The sequence below is a fragment of the Onychostruthus taczanowskii genome, unplaced genomic scaffold, assembly GCF_017590055.1.
Source record: "Onychostruthus taczanowskii isolate IOZ18803 unplaced genomic scaffold, ASM1759005v1 scaffold11, whole genome shotgun sequence".
Lineage (NCBI taxonomy): Eukaryota > Metazoa > Chordata > Aves > Passeriformes > Passeridae > Onychostruthus > Onychostruthus taczanowskii.
The window spans coordinates 3,938,014-3,954,584 of NW_024497629.1; the positions used below are offsets into that span (position 1 = coordinate 3,938,014).

At 41.2% G+C, this 16,571-nt stretch overlaps 1 protein-coding gene across 1 annotated transcript; it reads left to right on the plus strand.

Annotated features, from left to right (window-relative positions):
* Positions 1–2,204: 2,204 nt before the first annotated feature.
* Positions 2,205–15,434, plus strand: LAPTM4A (lysosomal protein transmembrane 4 alpha). Its single transcript, XM_041419943.1, has 7 exons — positions 2,205–2,398; positions 8,919–9,039; positions 11,106–11,182; positions 11,286–11,408; positions 12,571–12,666; positions 14,032–14,130; positions 14,653–15,434. The coding sequence occupies exons 1-7, from the start codon at positions 2,300–2,302 to the stop codon at positions 14,725–14,727; spliced, it is 690 nt and encodes a 229-aa protein (XP_041275877.1). The 5' UTR covers positions 2,205–2,299; the 3' UTR covers positions 14,728–15,434.
* The last annotated feature ends 1,137 nt before the right edge of the window (positions 15,435–16,571 follow it).

The window sequence follows — 16,571 nt, forward strand, 5'->3', positions numbered from 1 at the left end:
AATTAGGCATCTGTGCACCGGGCTGAAAACACCAGCAGCACTAAAGAAACAAACAATAGTTTGTAAGAGGATCATCACAGCCATCTTAGCAGCACTTACAACATGTTTATTCAAAAATGAAATATGCCCTAAGGAAAAAAAACCACCAACTATGGAACTCTGGGGATTTACAATAAAAAGGTCACTTTTAAAGCCCTTAAGTAAATAATTTCAAACAACTCAGCAACAGCTCACATTAAAAACAGACTAAACAGCTAAAGCAATAAAATGTGTTAATTGTACAATCTGGAATGTATCAAAAGGACAACCACTGTCACCCCCATTACCTTCTCACTGTTCAAAGTGAAAAAACTCAATACTGACGTACATCTTGGTGTATATAGGCACAGCAAATATTTATGGTTCTGTGTCTCAGGCTGTGCACTGCCAAGAAGGAAATATTTGCAGCTGCAAGTAGAAGGTTAAAATAAACTGTGTGCATTTCTGCATCAACAGTTCAGGACTCCAGAAATCACTGGGTCAGGGGAAGTTTACAGGTCCTGCCCCATGTGGGAACAGGAGACAGTGTGTCTAAGTGGTGGTGAAACTTAAAACATACACAAAAGAAGATAGGATTTATATACGTTATTTCTAATTAACGTTTAAAAAAGTGCAGCACACACAGGTTTCAGTGAAACTAACGAAGCATTTCTATTACCCACTCACCAACAGGGGCTTGAGTAGGGCTCGGCGCCACCAACAAAGTAAAGCACTTCTGTGGACTAAATTTCACCTCTTCTGTTTTCTCTCTGATGGCATATCCTCTTAGCGTATTAGTCTTAATATTATTCTTTAATCTAAGGAATTAACTCAAAAGAACAGCAAAACAGCTCATGTGAATTAAACTTTCTGCAGCGAAATTCAGTGAAAACGGGGATGTTGGCAGTACCACAAAGCAGACCTCATCAGGCTCTGCCCAGGTGTCATGGCTTGGGAATGGTACTTCCCAGTTCAGGACCCCCACTGAGACTTTCCTAAACCACACACTGCTCTCTCTCACTCCCCCTTCCCCCTCATCCTTCCTGATGTGTCAGGATGAGGCTGAGAATTGAAGGCACAATATACTGGAAAAACAGACGAGATAAGAAACCTGCCCCCGCTCCCAATACACACTATCAGTCGGCTCCCTCCTCCCCGTTTTCTCCAGAGGAAGAAACCCCTTTTTCTCCTGCTCCTGGCAATGACAATGAGGCGAGGTGGGACAGAATAACCTGCACATCCGAGCCATGCTCCCTCCTGGCACCTGCAAAAATTAACACTGCCCCAGCTGGAATCAGGGCATCAGGAGACATTACTTACTCATTACTATATTAGAATGAAGGGCTGTCCATAATCACAAAATCAATTAGGTTGGAAAAGACCTGTGAGATCATCGAATCCAAACCATGACCTAACACCGTGTCAACTAGACCACAGCACTAAGTGCCATGTCCAGTCTTCAAACACCTTCAGGAATAGTGACTTCTGCTCCAACGTCTAATCATCCCTCCAATGAAGAAATTCCTCCTGATGTCCAGACTAAACCTCCCTGCTGCAGCCTGAGGCCATGTGCTCTAAAGCTGTTACCAGCTGCCTGGGAGAAGGGGCCGACTCCCACCTGGCTACTCCTTTCAGGGAGTTGTAGAGAGCGGTAATACTCTCTCTGAGCTTCCTTTTCTCCAGGCAAAACACCCTCAGCCGTTCCTCATCAGACTTCTGCTCCAGCCGCTTCACCAGCTCTGTTACCATTCTCTAGAACTTCCATGTCCCTCCTGAACTCAGGGGCTCAGAACTCGCCCCAGAAATCGAGCCGCTCCTCACCCGCGCTAAGTACACGGGAACGTCTCTATACACCGCAGCTTTCCCCATAAGTTTTTCACTGCCCCTCCAGCTGCCAAGTTCCGACTCAAACGCCCGGCGAGCTGCTCCACTGCACCAGGCAAGTAGGGCAGGACCTTTCTCCCCCAGACCCGCCTGAGGGCCGGCTGCAGAGGCGGGCAAAGCCCAACATGGCGGAAAAGGCACCGCCCCACCTCAGGTGCGGCCCCCGCCGCCGCAGGTGAATGCGGGGCGTCAGAAACAGAGCAGTTGTGATTGGTCAGCGAAGCTGTCAATCATCCGTCACCGCGGCAACACAGGCCCGCCCCGCGACACTCTCTCGGCGGTTGATTGGTCAGTGCGGCGGTGACGCGCGCGCCGGGGGTTCTACGGCCCTCGGTGTCGGGAACTGCTTGGAGAGGGCGGGCGGTGGGTCCGGCGGTTGGAGCTGCGCGCCGCCGCCATGACGTTCAAGCGGAGTCGTGACCGCATCTACAGCGCCCGGTGCTGCGGCTGCTGCCATGTGCGCACCGGCACCATCATCCTGGGCACCTGGTACATGGTGAGAGGCGGGGGCGGCCAGCGGCTGCAGGGGCGGTGGTGGGGGCCGTGCTCAGCGCGCGTGCGCGGGTGTTCGGTGGGGCGGGGGAGCAGCGGCCGCTGTGAGGGAGCGCGCGCGTCCCGCTGCCCTGCCCGGGCGGCCGGGGAAGCTGCACCGGGGGATTGCCTGGGGTCACCCCGGGGCTCGGGCCCCTCTTCTTTCCCGGGCTCTCCTTCGGGCTAAGGAAGTATTCCTGTCCCTCGGCAGCCCCCCTTGTGTTTGGAAAAAGAAAATGAAGAGAAAGTTCAGAGCGTTTTAATCTGCGTCTCAGGGATTGTGTTGCTCTCCTCTTTCTTGGTTTGGAGGGATTGAGACTTTAATACAGTACTGAACTTGTAAGGGAGGAGATTGGGGGAGAGTGGAATTCGGGGTGTACAGTAGAGGAATAAGATGAGGTACCCGTGAATGGTGTGTAACCTCTGAGAGGAAGATGAGTGTCTTAGAATGAGCAAGAGCTTTGTGGCAAGAGAAGTTCCTGGTTATTCCATACTCTGTTCCTGAAACGGTGATTGAAAAGCAGTGGAAACAAATTTGGCTCCCAAAATACTGCCTTTCTTCCGACTTATGAGTACTTTCTCTCCGAGGAAGAGCTGTGGTAGTGTGGATGAAATATTAGAAATAAAGTTCTGAACTAGGGCGAAGTGGAAATGTGAAAACAGTACCAGCAAGTTAAAGGCCTGGAGTGGAGTCCGAACTTCGTTGGTTCCCTTAAAAGAGGGCCTGAGCTGCCCTTTACTGAAGTAATTTCCTCATCTTTCCTTCCCCTTAATCCTCGTGGGCAGTAAAAATGAGAGGATAGTTTACAAAAGTTGCATCATACCTTTTCTGTTCTCCTGAAGCTGTAATCAAAACCTGTGTTCTCCTTTGCCCTTCTCCAGAGTGTGAGAAACAAAGAATGCTGAATTTTTGTGTTGATATGAAACAGCCATGCACAGAAACTGCCTTTAGAGGCATGGGGGGGTTGATTTTGGGGAGTTATTGTTTATTTTCAACAAGTATGGGAAGATTGTTTATTTTTGTGCCTCTTGGTCCCTCAGTTGGCAAAAAAATGTACAGGCAAACAAAGTTGCTGGAGAGATAGGACTTGAGGAAAAGGCAGGGTAGGGGGTTGGAAATGTAACAAAACTTTAGGGAGGCATCTCTTTCAAAACGAAGTAGGACAAAAGTCTTGGTGCTGATTAAGTTCTATTGCTAGTTCATTTCAAAGGAAAAGGTCCATTGCGGTATTGCGAATCAAACTTTTAGAAACCTGCGAACCAGCCTGTGCCGATGGATGCAGTTCGAGAATATGCTTCTGGTCCCTCAAGTAAAAGCAGGAATCGTGAGCAGCAAGGGGGACAGTAATCCTCGTTCCAGAACAAAAGCACCTCGCTGCCTTCCGCTGCGATTCCTGTTCGCGGGAGTGTCTGCAAAGCCAGGAACTTGCTGGGGGCGGGGGACAGGGAGATATTTCCGTGGCCACAGACCTGGTAGCACTTCCAGTTTCTACCTCTCCTGCTGTGCTTAAGTTTCCTCTTGTTGCCGGGATGCGGCACCTCTTTCTCCTCTCCGGATGGGTGCAGGGGTCGGTGGCAGCCGTGGGGCTGCGGCTGCAGGGCGGAGTGCGGCTTTGATCCCGCGTAACCGCAGCCACTCGCTCTGTAAAGAGGGAAAAGTAGGGCTCAGTTCAAGGTAGCGGGGGGCATGCAAAGTGCTTCAGAGGTGCGAGTTTTTACATAAAAAAACACAAACCTGTATCAAACACTTTTTTAAGCCGTGTTATAAAAATATAAAATATTTATATCCAGTTCTCAGCTGTCACCTGGGTAAGGGTGATAACTTTAAAATCTGGCAACAGCTGTGTGTTTGAGCTGAAAAAGGTTATAACATGAAGCTTTAGGTGGTCTTCCCTAATGCTTTAAACTCAGAATTCAACTATAAATTATACTTCTTTTGAAGGGAAAATATGGTTTTGACAGTGAAAGTTAAATTTAATTGCCTTCTGCCAAGCTTTGAAAAATTGACCAGAACATGCCAGGTTTTTTAGACATGTTAATTAATGCACCATTTAAGTATATCCCTAACTTAGTGTTTCAGTTCTTACGAGAAGTATTTCTAAATCAATTAACTAATCTCTGCTTTTAAGTTACAGTGGGACAAATAGTAGTAACTTTATGTGTAGGGTAGTGGTTTTTGGTTTGTGGGTTTGGTGGGGCTTTTTGTTTGTATTTTGTATGTTTTGGTTTTGCTGGGGTTTTTTGAAGGATGTAGCTTTTTGGAGGGAGAGAATGTTTAGTTCAAGAATAGTTTTATGTTACTGAAAATCTTGCTATTTACTATATAAAGTGTGTTCTCGTGCAGTGCAGTCCTGAAGGAATTTGCTATCAAACTTAAAATGGAGTCTCACAGCAATCTACTCCAGATGTTTTAGTAAGATAAGACTTCTGTCTACTTAATACATGTGTTATTCTTACATAACCATTTCTTTAGGCATTTTCCTATTCCTTGCTTATTTGTGTACTTTTAAATAATGCATGCAATTAACTTTGCTCCTCACTGGAACGGGTTTGTCACTGTCCTTGCTGTGTGCTTCTGCAAGTCCAGAGAGAACCAGGTCTACCTTCTAAAATGTCTGCTGCTGATGCTGTGTGAACAGAGTGTGTCTCAAGCACAGTTTTGTCTGTGTGCTGCTGCTGTTTGTGATCAGTAAATAAAAGCGTATTTACCAAAAGACAACTTAAGAACATTTCTGGCAGAATTGTACTTGAGTTCCAGGTCTGATAAAGCTTGGTTAGCTCTGCAACACCCACTGCTGTTCTGTCTTGGAAGGAAAAAGAAACCTCCTGTTCCTCCCTCCATAATTGCAGTCGTGTTGCTTTGAAGTTTGTTTCTTCCTGTAAACTTTCATATTGGGCACTGCACTTTCCAGAAACCGGAAGCTCGGGCGCTGCACTGGCAAGAATGGGATCAGAGTTCAGTAAACAGCATAAAAGCCAATAGCAGTGTTTTGGAGGGAGGGGCTGCTGCGTTCTGGCAGCAAACTTCAGGGCTGCAGTCAGTGATGCAAATGCTGCTGGTTAGCAGGAGCATGAGGGGGATCTCTGGAATTGTGTGTTCACTGAACCAGATTGAGACTAGTTACGTTGGCTCATGTCTGTCACTCTGATACTGGTAGGGCTAGAGGCTCTGAAGTACCCTATTTAAAATTAGTCTTCTTCAGTTTTTACTGTTTCAATATATTAATAAACCAAACCAAATCAGAATCTCCTTCTTTCCCCCCCCCCCCCCACTTTGGAAACATGTCTAGGGAAAAAAATACTGGAAAAGTGGAAGGAAAATGAGTGTAGTAGTGCAAGGCAATTTCCCTCTTTCCCCTCATAAAAGGATATAAGCAAATTATAAGTAGGAATTCTTGGTTTTGCCCAAGTCACTCTGAGTGCTTGGGAAAAACTGGACTTCATGTTTGGGCCTCCAGAGAGTTGAAGCGCTTACATGATGAGGAATAAAGTGTACACTGTGGAGATAAAACTCACTTATTAAAAAGCTAATGCTTCTTAAGAGTTCCACAGTCTTTTGAGTTTTAGTCATATGGGGAGCTACTATTTCTCTTACCAGGGTGTAACAAATTACAACTTTCTACCTGAGAATTTGAAATATCAGCTCTTTGAATTTTGATACTAGCTACACCAAATTATTAAACTTAGCTATCCCAGATACGAAAATGTAAAATACACTCCTTAAACTATTACAAAACTAAATTAAGGTTATTCTCATCTTAATGGGATTATTTTTTTAATAAGAACTTGAACGTGCATTTTGCAAATGTTTTTATTACTATTTTTTATTTCCTATCAAAAAAGACCAGAATGAGGCTGCTGAGATTTCTGAGGTGTTACTTTAGGGTGCTGCAGTATCCACTGAGTGCTGTCTTGTCAGGTTTGGGGTTTTTTTTGAATTTGTTTTGGTTTGTTTTGGGTTTTTTTGAGAAGAAGATGGTGGTGGGTTTAATCCTCATATTACACTGAAGCATACATGAGTTATGTTTTTTCTGACCTCTCTATGTAGACATTTGTGAACATACATTTGATTAGCAGTGAGTATATACTTAAAAGCTCTAACAATGTTTTGTGGCCCAAACCATATTCTTGCTGCCTGTTACACTGATTATTTTGAAACTAGCCTTGTGGTCTTGCTGTTATCAAGCTTCTGGGAAAGAATGAAAGTAGTTAAAACAGAGGCTCTGGCCCTGTAGGTCTTAATCACGTTTAACATATGAATTTCAGTTAATTGCTCAGTGTTGTGATGGATTTGTAAACAGTAGTAATGGAGTGCTGGAAACCCCGAGGTGTGAATTGGCTAAGGTGTTGGGTTATTGTTGGTTTTTTAGATTTGTTTTGGTTTTTTACTATTTTTATTTGGTCTCATTGATTCTAATAGATTGGATTTTGAATGACTCTTATTTTCTGTTTTACTTGCATACCATTTCAGGTTGAGAAAATAAACCTTTAATACTTGGAACTACACTCAGTAACTAGTGAAATTACTAAAGACTTGGGTACACTGAATTAGGATCACAGATAAGATGAAAATAAAAAAGAAAGTGACAGATGGAGAATTACAGTCTCAAAATTCTAGTTCTTCAATACTTCTATAGCAATTCAGGTGCTGCTTACTCATTATCCTGAAGCAGATAGCCTATCATGGCAGTCAAACTCATGACTATGTATAAACAATAAATGATTTAGTTGTACTTGAACATGTACTTTTGTGCTTTATAAAGTAGAGATCGGTGTTTCAGCTGCCAGAGACCTGAACCTTGACCTAGGCTTTTTGAAACGGGTACAGTGCCAAAAGGTATTTTCCAATATAGAGAGGAGGAAATAGAAGGGTTGAAAATGCAGAGAGCATTGAGAGCAGAAGGCCGGAGTACAGAAGGATGAAGCAGGTGGGAGATGAAAGTGTTCCATATTTTTGATGAATGGTGAAGCAAAATAAGATTTGAAAATGAGACAGGTGAGCAACTTGACAGTTTGCCCTTTAAGAAGTATCCTGTGAGTGAAAATAAGTGCATTTTGAGGCTAAAAATATTGATGGTTAAACAGAATTCTTCCCTGCTAGCTGTTTTGGCTACTATGTTTCATATAAAATGCTTGGTAGAAATACAAGGGGCTCAAAATAGCTGGAAATTCTAGTAAGTTTGTGTAATACATATGAGATGATTGCATTTCTACAAATTGAAATGCTCTACCAACTTTAATTCCACAAAAGGGTTCTTTTAGCACAAAGTGCTTGCAAGCTTATCACCATTTATCTGTAAACCCTGGGGGAACAAGAAGAAAAAATGAATAAAAACAGTGAGGGGAAAAAAGTTATAGGAACTGTGAGTCCCAACATTTTTAAAAGATTCAGAGTTTTTTTTTCCTTCCTGAAATCTTCAGTAATGGTACATAGACTTGTCACCATCATTGACTTCTGGAACCATGCCCATAGAAGAAGAAATACCTGGCAAATATTCAAATATTCTTAAGTTGTGAGAAACTGCAAACCAGTTTTGTTTTTTTTTTTTTTCTTTTGAGACTAATTGGAAGGGATCGTGCTGCTGGTGTGACAGTACTGAATACTGATTGGAAAATGTCTGCAGCTCTAAGAGACCATCATGAGGTTTTTTTGTGTTATGCAACCTTTGGCATGTGTCTCCAGATACTAGTAACAGAAACTATGTCCCTGTAAACCTTGAATACGTTATAAATGCTGTCAAGGCAATTTTACAGAGGCTTAAGCTACTTCTGATTCTTTGAGCTCTTACTGAGGACATTTTCTGATGTGTACCAAAATGGGGCAACAGAAGGAGTCTTAAGTAGCAGCATGAGGGAGGAGAGAGACTGGTGAGCACAGGGCCACATTGTGGGGGCTCATCTTCCTGTGAAACTTTTTAACTTCCCCTGTGGTTGTGTAGACCTTTCTGATAAGTACTGGTGACGTTTTAATAAGTGATCTGGGAAGCAGAGGAAGATTTTCACTCTAGCTTATTAAAGCTGATATGTGGCAGAAACCCAGTAATTTATTTGTATGTTAAATTAATTCAATTTGTTGTAGAAAGCAGAAATTCTTTGAAAATATTCCTTATTCTGTACCTTTATCTGCCTGACCTTTTTTAATGGTTTCCAGTTTCAGTTCACAAATCTGTACATTCATCAAGCCAGCATCAGCTTATTTGTGTTATTTGAATCCCTAGCAATCTTTCCATCACCTCAATTTGCAAAGTTATTCATTGGTGATTCAGTGAACCTAGCAAGTGCTCCACACTCTTTGGGTTGTTTTAATAGTCGTTTAACTAAATCAGCTTGAAATTTAACTGTAAATTGACCTTTTTTTTTCCCTTCCACATACAGGCAGAAGGAAGAGTTTATTTTTAACTGAAATAAAGGATTATTAGTGTTCATTAAAATCATCGTAGCTGTTGCAAAGTAATTAACCTTGAGGTAACTGTGATCTCTCTCAGGTGGTGAACTTGCTGATGGGCATCTTGTTGACAGTAGAAGTGACTCATCCAAATATGGTGCCAACTGTTGATATCCAGTATGAAGTCATTGGAAATTACTATGCTTCCGATAGAATGGCTGGTAGGTCTAGAACTCTGCTGGCTGATGGGATTATAAAGAATGCAATACCATGGATTTGTCTTACATTAGGTTGTAATATATGCATACCACTTTTAATAAATATGGTTATCTTGTTTTCTGAATTTCACTTCAGTTATTCTGGGATTGAATTATTCTACAAGAATAAAAAGAAAGCTTTATGGACTATTATTTTAACTTCATTTTATACCCAAGCATCTTAAGTGATGAGATTTCTTGGCCTTCTGATGCTTTGAGTGTTGAAGTATGCGTGGGACATCTCTGATTCACTTTCTCCATAAACATTAATTAACTTTGCTGTCTCGGTAAAACAAGCAGCAGAAAACAAGTTTAAAGACTTTTCTTCAGAATTTTTGGTCATCTTCATAGATCAGGAAATAACGTTAGAGCTCCTGCATATGAATTTATTAAGAAGAAAACCATGATATCTTTTGAAGATGAGAGCAACATTTGGAATGCCAAGTACTTGAGTGAAACCAAAATGTTTCTCCAAGTTTCACCTGCAGAATAAATGAAAGAGAAAGCACCATGAGCAGAATTATGCCTGTTTTTCACTCTGTTACCGAGTGTATGATGTATACAGCTGTAACTGGTGTCAAGCTTTTAACTATTCTGTCTGTAAACTTGTGCATATGCTTTGCTTCTCTTGGTTTTAAATGTGCAGAAATGTGTAGTGTGGCACTTCTAATCTACCTCAGTGTGTTGTATTGCATAAAAATTCAGGGAGGGTTAGATTCAGCAAAGTTAAATAGTGCAGCACAAAACTGGGTTTTGAGCATTTTGGATTAATTGTCCATGACCTGTATCTCTCAGTTCTGACATGTGACTGTAACTCACATTTACTACTAATGAAATAAGAGTGGGAGCAAGGACCAAATTCTTCATGAGGCTAAGATACTAGGTAAAATCACAGCAGATGTCTGTAGAATGTCATATGATCTGTAAAGGCTGTTGGTGTACTTGGTAGCCTTAAGCTTATATGAGTGAAAGATGCTTCTGAAGCTGAAGGTGCTTTCTTCACTCTTTAGTATAAAATCTATCACATGCTTTTAACTTAAAAATTTTTATTCCTTATATTGGCATCTGGGCTAGAGGGTTTTGTGTGTGTGAAAAAAACATTACAGGTATTATTGTACTACTGTATATTGTGAGTAATAACTCCTCAGAAGACAGCCACACTTGCTGGTGATTGCTGAGACATGTCTGATCAACACAGTGCATTTCAGATATGTGGGGGCTCTTCCTTGATGCCATCTGTGTATGTAGATATTAATTGCAGAATAGAAAGGGTTCTCAGATAATCTTTTTCAAGCAGGAGAACCACAAAATGTTGGCTTCAGTATTGCTAAAACACATTTATTTACCGTGTCTATAGATTCTCAAGCTGCTTTCTTTGTGTTCAAAAAAGAACAAGTATAATCTAACTTGTGGAAAGCAGCTGTGCTTCTGTAATCAGTAACTGTGATGCACAGGGAGAATCTTATCCCGCAGCTTCCATGAGTGTCCTGGATTTTGCTACAAATTGGTTTCTGTTCAACTGTCTTTTGTTGTAAATAGTGGGATACCGTCCACACAGTGATTTCCTGTTTTCCTTAGTGTTACTGAAGGAGCAGTGCAGCTCCCACTGCCAGTGACCAAATTACATAACCAAACCATTTTCAAGTGTAAAGGTTGATAGTGTGTTAGCTTCACTTACATTGTGTCCAGTTGTAAAGTTAATCACTCACATACTTTCAGCACTGACACATACTGCAAATCAGCGTCATTATGGTGCATTACTGTCAAACTGTGTCAAGCTTCTAATTGGTGTTCCTGGGCTTTAGTCAGGCTTTTGATTAAGGCAGAGGGATTTTTCCAAGTAGTTGTAGGTTTTCTTGAACCAGATCTTTTTTTGTTAGGAAGGATCTGAATTGCTCTATTCTGCTGCTGGTAGTTGGCACGGATGAGTCAATTGAGAATAGATCATAGTAATGGACAAAGCTCTGGGAAATGACTGATTCTTACTGTGTTTTTTTGGTTTTGTTTTTTTTTTTTTGTTTTTAATGCAGAAAATGCCTGTGTTCTGTTTGCTATCTCCCTTCTCATGTTCACAATCAGTGCAATGATGGTGTATGGTGCCATTGCTGTAAGTATATTTATAATTCATGGTTTGAGAGTTGCTGCTTGATTTTTTTTAAAAACAAAATAATTTACAGGCTGCTCCTTTTTTTTTTTTTTCTATTTCTTAGCATCGTGTAGGCTGGCTGATCCCATTTTTCTGTTACCAACTCTTTGACTTTGTGCTCAGTTGTCTGGTTGCCATCAGCTCTCTAACCTACTTGCCCAGAATCAAGGATTACCTGGATCAGTTGGTAAGTATTCAGCTCAAGTTGATAGTTTACATTTGAAATTAAAGTTTGTTTTAATTGGATGGGTGAGTGAGTGAGCTACACTTCCCTTTGCATAAGAAATTCAGCCTGCAGCAGCCATAGGTGGTTATTATGGGTATGGTAGCTTGTCAGAGGTGGAAGAGTTAAAGTTGTCATGGCTCCCTAAAAGGAAAGCCAGGGAGAGTAAGGAAAGAATTGTGATGGGAACTACTGGTTTAAACTGTGTTGGCTACATTTGGACTTGGAAGTGTGTTCTTTAACACACTTAGCTGTGCCTTTTAAACAGTGGGGCTTAGTGGCAAATTTGCTGCTGCAGATTAAAAATGTGTTGATCCTTAATTGGTAGAGAACAGGAAGAGAAGTATAGGTAAGGACTGTAGAAGTGTAGGTAAGGATTCCCACAGCATTACACATGGAATCTGAGCTTTCCTTTTTACATTCTATGTGTGTCTCTTCTCAAGATGCAACAACACTTTCTAAGGAAACTGCAGTGGAGTTCTCACTAACACTGCTTGTGTTTTAACTGCAAGAAGAGTCAATGCATAGCATGTACTGTCTGCAGGGACCATGAGCTCTGGCTGGCTGATACTGTGATTTGTTCAGGTAGATGTTTAAAAGCAAGTTCTCTTTAAAACAGATAAAATTTTAGATTGGTGTTTGAGAGAGGCTTTGTTGCTGTGGTCAGGGAAAGAAAAGAGACAGGTTTACATAATTTCTGTTTCGGCTCCCCCAAGTCTGAGGGTGACATCTTACACTGCACACCAGTGTGTTCAAGTTGGACTGACAGGATGTAATTAACATAAGTCATTAAAGAGCTGTAGAGGACCATGAGTACAAACACTGTCCTACAGCTGTGAAGAAGAATCTGTGTTGGCATGAGACCGGTGAAGTGACTAGGGACACAGACTGTACTGTAGTGATCTGTTCTTGTGGTACAGAGAGAGGATAAATACTGTGCTTTGTGGGAGGATAAAGAAGAAACTTGTTAGAAATGGAACTTTTTGTTTCAGGGGAGAAGTTTACACAAGGGTTTGTTTCATTTGGTGGGAAGTTTGGGTGTTTTTCTATCATATTTGATTGTGCAGTGTTCATCTTATCTCTTCCCTTTCTCTCCTTCCCCCCCCCCTTTTTTTTTTTTCACTAGCCGGATTTTCCTTACAAAGAGGATCTCCTTTCTTTGGACTCCAGCTGTCTCTTGTTTATTGTTCTGGTGTTCTTTGTATTATTTATCATTTTAAAGGTAAGTTAAAACTTAATCATGTGTCTGTTGCAAGAGTTAATAAATATTGAGACGGTGTCAATCTGAGTTAATTCTCAATGCTGAATTCAGAACCCAGCTGCCTTCTTAATGCTGAGGTGAGAACTTCTTTGAGAACAATTGTTGGGATGTTCAGTTCCAGTATGACTTAAGTCTAATATGTTGTATACTGGTGTCTTCAGCTAACTTTGTGTGGGTGGGGTGTGCTTATGCAGCTCTGCTCTTCCTGAGTAGGAAGGAGGAATGCAAAAAGACTTTTTGTCTACCTGGAGATAATTTTAATAGTTGTAATTAAGCTTGTAGTGAAATAGTATTGAGTTAATGCTTACAAGTTTTTAAACAAAATGTTTAAAATCTCTCACTGTGCCTAACAAACCAGAATGCAAGTTTTGGAAGCGAGATGATGGAATGAGGAAATGTATAAATTAATTCTAGACCTGGATCTTCTTCCCTTCTGAAGGGTGATAGTACCAGTTTCTTTCTGAAGATCTAAATTATGAGGCATTCATTTGGATTATAAAAACTTTTGTGTAGACAAAGCATATTAGAGAAATTAATTTACAATATACATTGGCCATGATACTGTTCCTTTATTGCGTTCAGGTTGCATTTAAGAAAAAATGAAATAATAATAATTTTACTGATTTTCTATACTTTTTCCAAGATGTATGTGTAACTGGGGGGAGTGAAAGCCTAATACAATAGATAGCACTTGTGTATTGGTTGGGAAATTTGGTACCTTTTGTACAACAGTGCTAACTTGTCAGTGGGAGATTTGGAGAGGTTAATGTTACACAAATTAGTAATAAAAAACCTTAATCCTCATCATATCATGCTAATGTTTCTTTCTGCAGCAGTCAGTATTGACTCGAAGGTCAGGGTTCACTGCTCGACCCTCTCCCTGCTGCCTCAGTTGTGTGTGTGAGCTCTCTCCTTAACACTGGCAGTTAGCTGGAGAAATACTGCTAACAGGGAGATGAGTGGGATTGTACTGTTGGCCTCTCCTCCTCCTCCTGGCAGGTTTGGACTGGGATCCACACAAGCATAAGCTAGTTGGTGATTAATTTGATTAGCTCTGTGAGGCAGACAGAGATTAGTTGAATGGATCTGTGAATTCTTTTGCTAAAACCTGTGTGGTGCATCCTCTGTGAGTCACTGTGACAGCAAAGCTAAATGGAGAGCAACACAGGTATGTGGCCAGGTCTGTGAAATAGCAACCATTCCTCAGATATGTGTTGTCTAAGTTGATTTATGCTCCTTTTTATTATAGGAATGTCATCCGACATCTAATTTCTGAATCAGCCAATGCTTATGAGATGTTTAAAAGAAAAATCTCTCTTCTTTCAGGCATATCTAATTAACTGTGTATGGAACTGCTATAAATACATCATCAGCAGAAATGTGCCAGAGATTGCTGTGTACCCTGCTTTTGAAGCTCCTCCACAGGTAAAATCTTGTTTTGAGATAAAAGGAAGCAGTGTCATTAATTTTGAAGTAGAAAATCACTACATCCATGTATGTTTCCAAGCCTTGTCCAGCTTTCTAAAGAAAGACTGGAAAGATAAAACATTTTAAAGCAGCTAATTTTGTGGTAGGTTATTTCTTAGCTAAATTCTGAGTGTCTAAAAGGAGGGTCTTTAGAGAGAAGTCTTTGAATGTTTTTCTTGTGGTAGAGGGAAGCTTTGATTGCACCAGTCCAAACCTTCCTTGCTGCTTTACAAAGTCAAGATGCAGTGGGGTGTGGATGAAGGATTGAGGGTTAGACTCAGCAGAGCAGCAAACTGCTCCTGCAACTTCTTTCACTTCTTTATTTGCTTACTAGGAACAGCAGTAAATTCTTAAAATAACTTTGCCTGCAACAGAGAATTAAGTTGCTGATGGGCCATGTATGCTTTTGTTCTCTTTTTTTATTTTGTTTTCCCATTTGAAATCTCTTGCATTAATCACTTCAAAATGTCTTCTCCTTAGTATGTTCTGCCAACCTATGAAATGGCAGTGAAGATGCCTGAGAAGGAACCTCCACCTCCCTACATACCTGCCTGAAGTAATTTTTATGTTCATTAACATCTGTACCAGCTTCCTGGGGGTTTTGTCTTTTAATCTTGCAAAACTGCTTAAGTAATAGAAATATTCAGGGCTTTAGGAGCAAACTGTTCTGTTTAAAATACGTTTGATATAAACTTACTAAGCAACACACATCTGAGAGTGATTTCATTTGCTTTAATTTTTGTTCTCCCTAATGCTCTTAAACATTTTATTGCCTTAGGGCCTTACACCTGCAAGAACTTATGCATGTGACTAACTTGTGGCTTTTAATAATACCAATTGAGCCACTCTGATTGAAGTTAGCTGTGATTATAAGTGTCTGCAGGATTATGCCCTTAATTTATATTATTTTTTTGTAAAGTAGTTCATAAAGACAATCTGATCGTGCAGCAAAATGACAGTTTGCCTTTATCCATTTTTTTGGAAGGGGAAGGGTTTGAATGTGGTATATATGTGACTTTTTTACTTTGCACTTTTCTCATATGTTATCTTACCTTTTATTGTGGTTTTTTTTTTGGTTATCCTATGTCTTGAAACAGTATTTTTGAGGAACCAAGTGAGGGTGGCACAGGAGTTCTATTACAGCGAGCTGGGAATGCAAGAAAAATAAATAGCAATGTGGAAGATGGTTGCATGCTTCTAATCTTCTATGTATTTTCCTCTTTGTGATAAATGATACTTAAATAAATCTTTTACAAAATGTTTACCAGTAGTGTTGGTTGATCTTTTTGGTGGCTTTTTTGTTTTAAGTGCTTCAGTGTGCTGCAGACAGTCCAGCATACATAGTTGCAGGTTTAGTGGTTGATCTGTGCTTCAGCAGAAATCCTCATGTGGCTGGAGAGCATGGATTCTCTCTAACACACAGGCCTGTGTTAAAGCCTTTGCAGTTCAAGTACTTGGGTGACTTCCACTTGTCTGATTGGTACCTACCCATGATCTGGGAAAAGGGAATTGTACTGGAGGCTTTGAGCCCTTGGGGAAATCTGATGTCTGGTCAGCTCAGGCATTAAAGGAGGACAGACACCCAGCAGGACTGCAACATTTACATTGGAAAATATCCAGAGTTGTTGGAGATATGCCTTCACTTAGTGATGTTCTTCTACAATCAACAAAAAATCTCAAACAAAAAAAACCCACGCTACAAAAAACTTTCCACTCTTCCTCTTTTGTAGCAAGAGCTGTAAAGAGGTAAAAGATTATTTAATGATTTAGTATGGCTGAAGAAATAAAACACTACTGCTTTGGAAGAGAAGAGGTACCTGGTGTTAAATTCTGAGGAAAGGGATTCAGATTGTTGCAGCATATAATTTCTGGGGTTATTCCTGTATTTTCAATATGTATCTCTGTACACATTTAAAAATGCTCTGTTACAGCTGTGCTACCAGCAGTAGTTCCCTTTTTAATTAACTCAGGTGCCACCTGTGAGAGCACTTTGAAGTGCAGTGGTCTCTCTCTGCCCCTGTTCTGACAGTGCTGTCCTGGGGTTACCCCGAGGGGGTACCCAGGGGGTGACCAGTGCTGCTGGAAGCTGCACTCTTACTTCCAGATTCTGAGGAGCTGCACTGGATCTGAACTCCCACAGAGACTCCAAACCCAGGGCGTCTTTAGATACTGCCACAGACTGCTTCAGTGTGACTCTGGAGGGGTGGGGGTGTGTAAAAGACCACTGTGGTTTCGTGTGGTTTGAGAAACAGCTGAAACTGGGTGCTGCGGAAACATTCCAGCACACGCTCTGCTCTGGCTCCCTCTGCAGTGAGGGAGCGTGTGTGTGTCTGACCATGAGGGGGCAAAGAGCTCCTGCCAAGGGCTGTTCCTTGAGACTGTCCAAGTGGGTGGCTGAC

Coding starts and splice junctions, on each gene's coding strand:
- LAPTM4A (XM_041419943.1), top strand. CDS start 2,300: ATGACGTTCAAGCGGAGTCGTGACCGCATCTACAGCGCCCGGTGCTGC. Junction 9,040..11,105: donor TGCTTCCGATAGAATGGCTG/GTAGGTCTAGAA, acceptor TTTTTAATGCAG/AAAATGCCTGTGTTCTGTTT. Junction 12,667..14,031: donor TATTATTTATCATTTTAAAG/GTAAGTTAAAAC, acceptor CTCTTCTTTCAG/GCATATCTAATTAACTGTGT.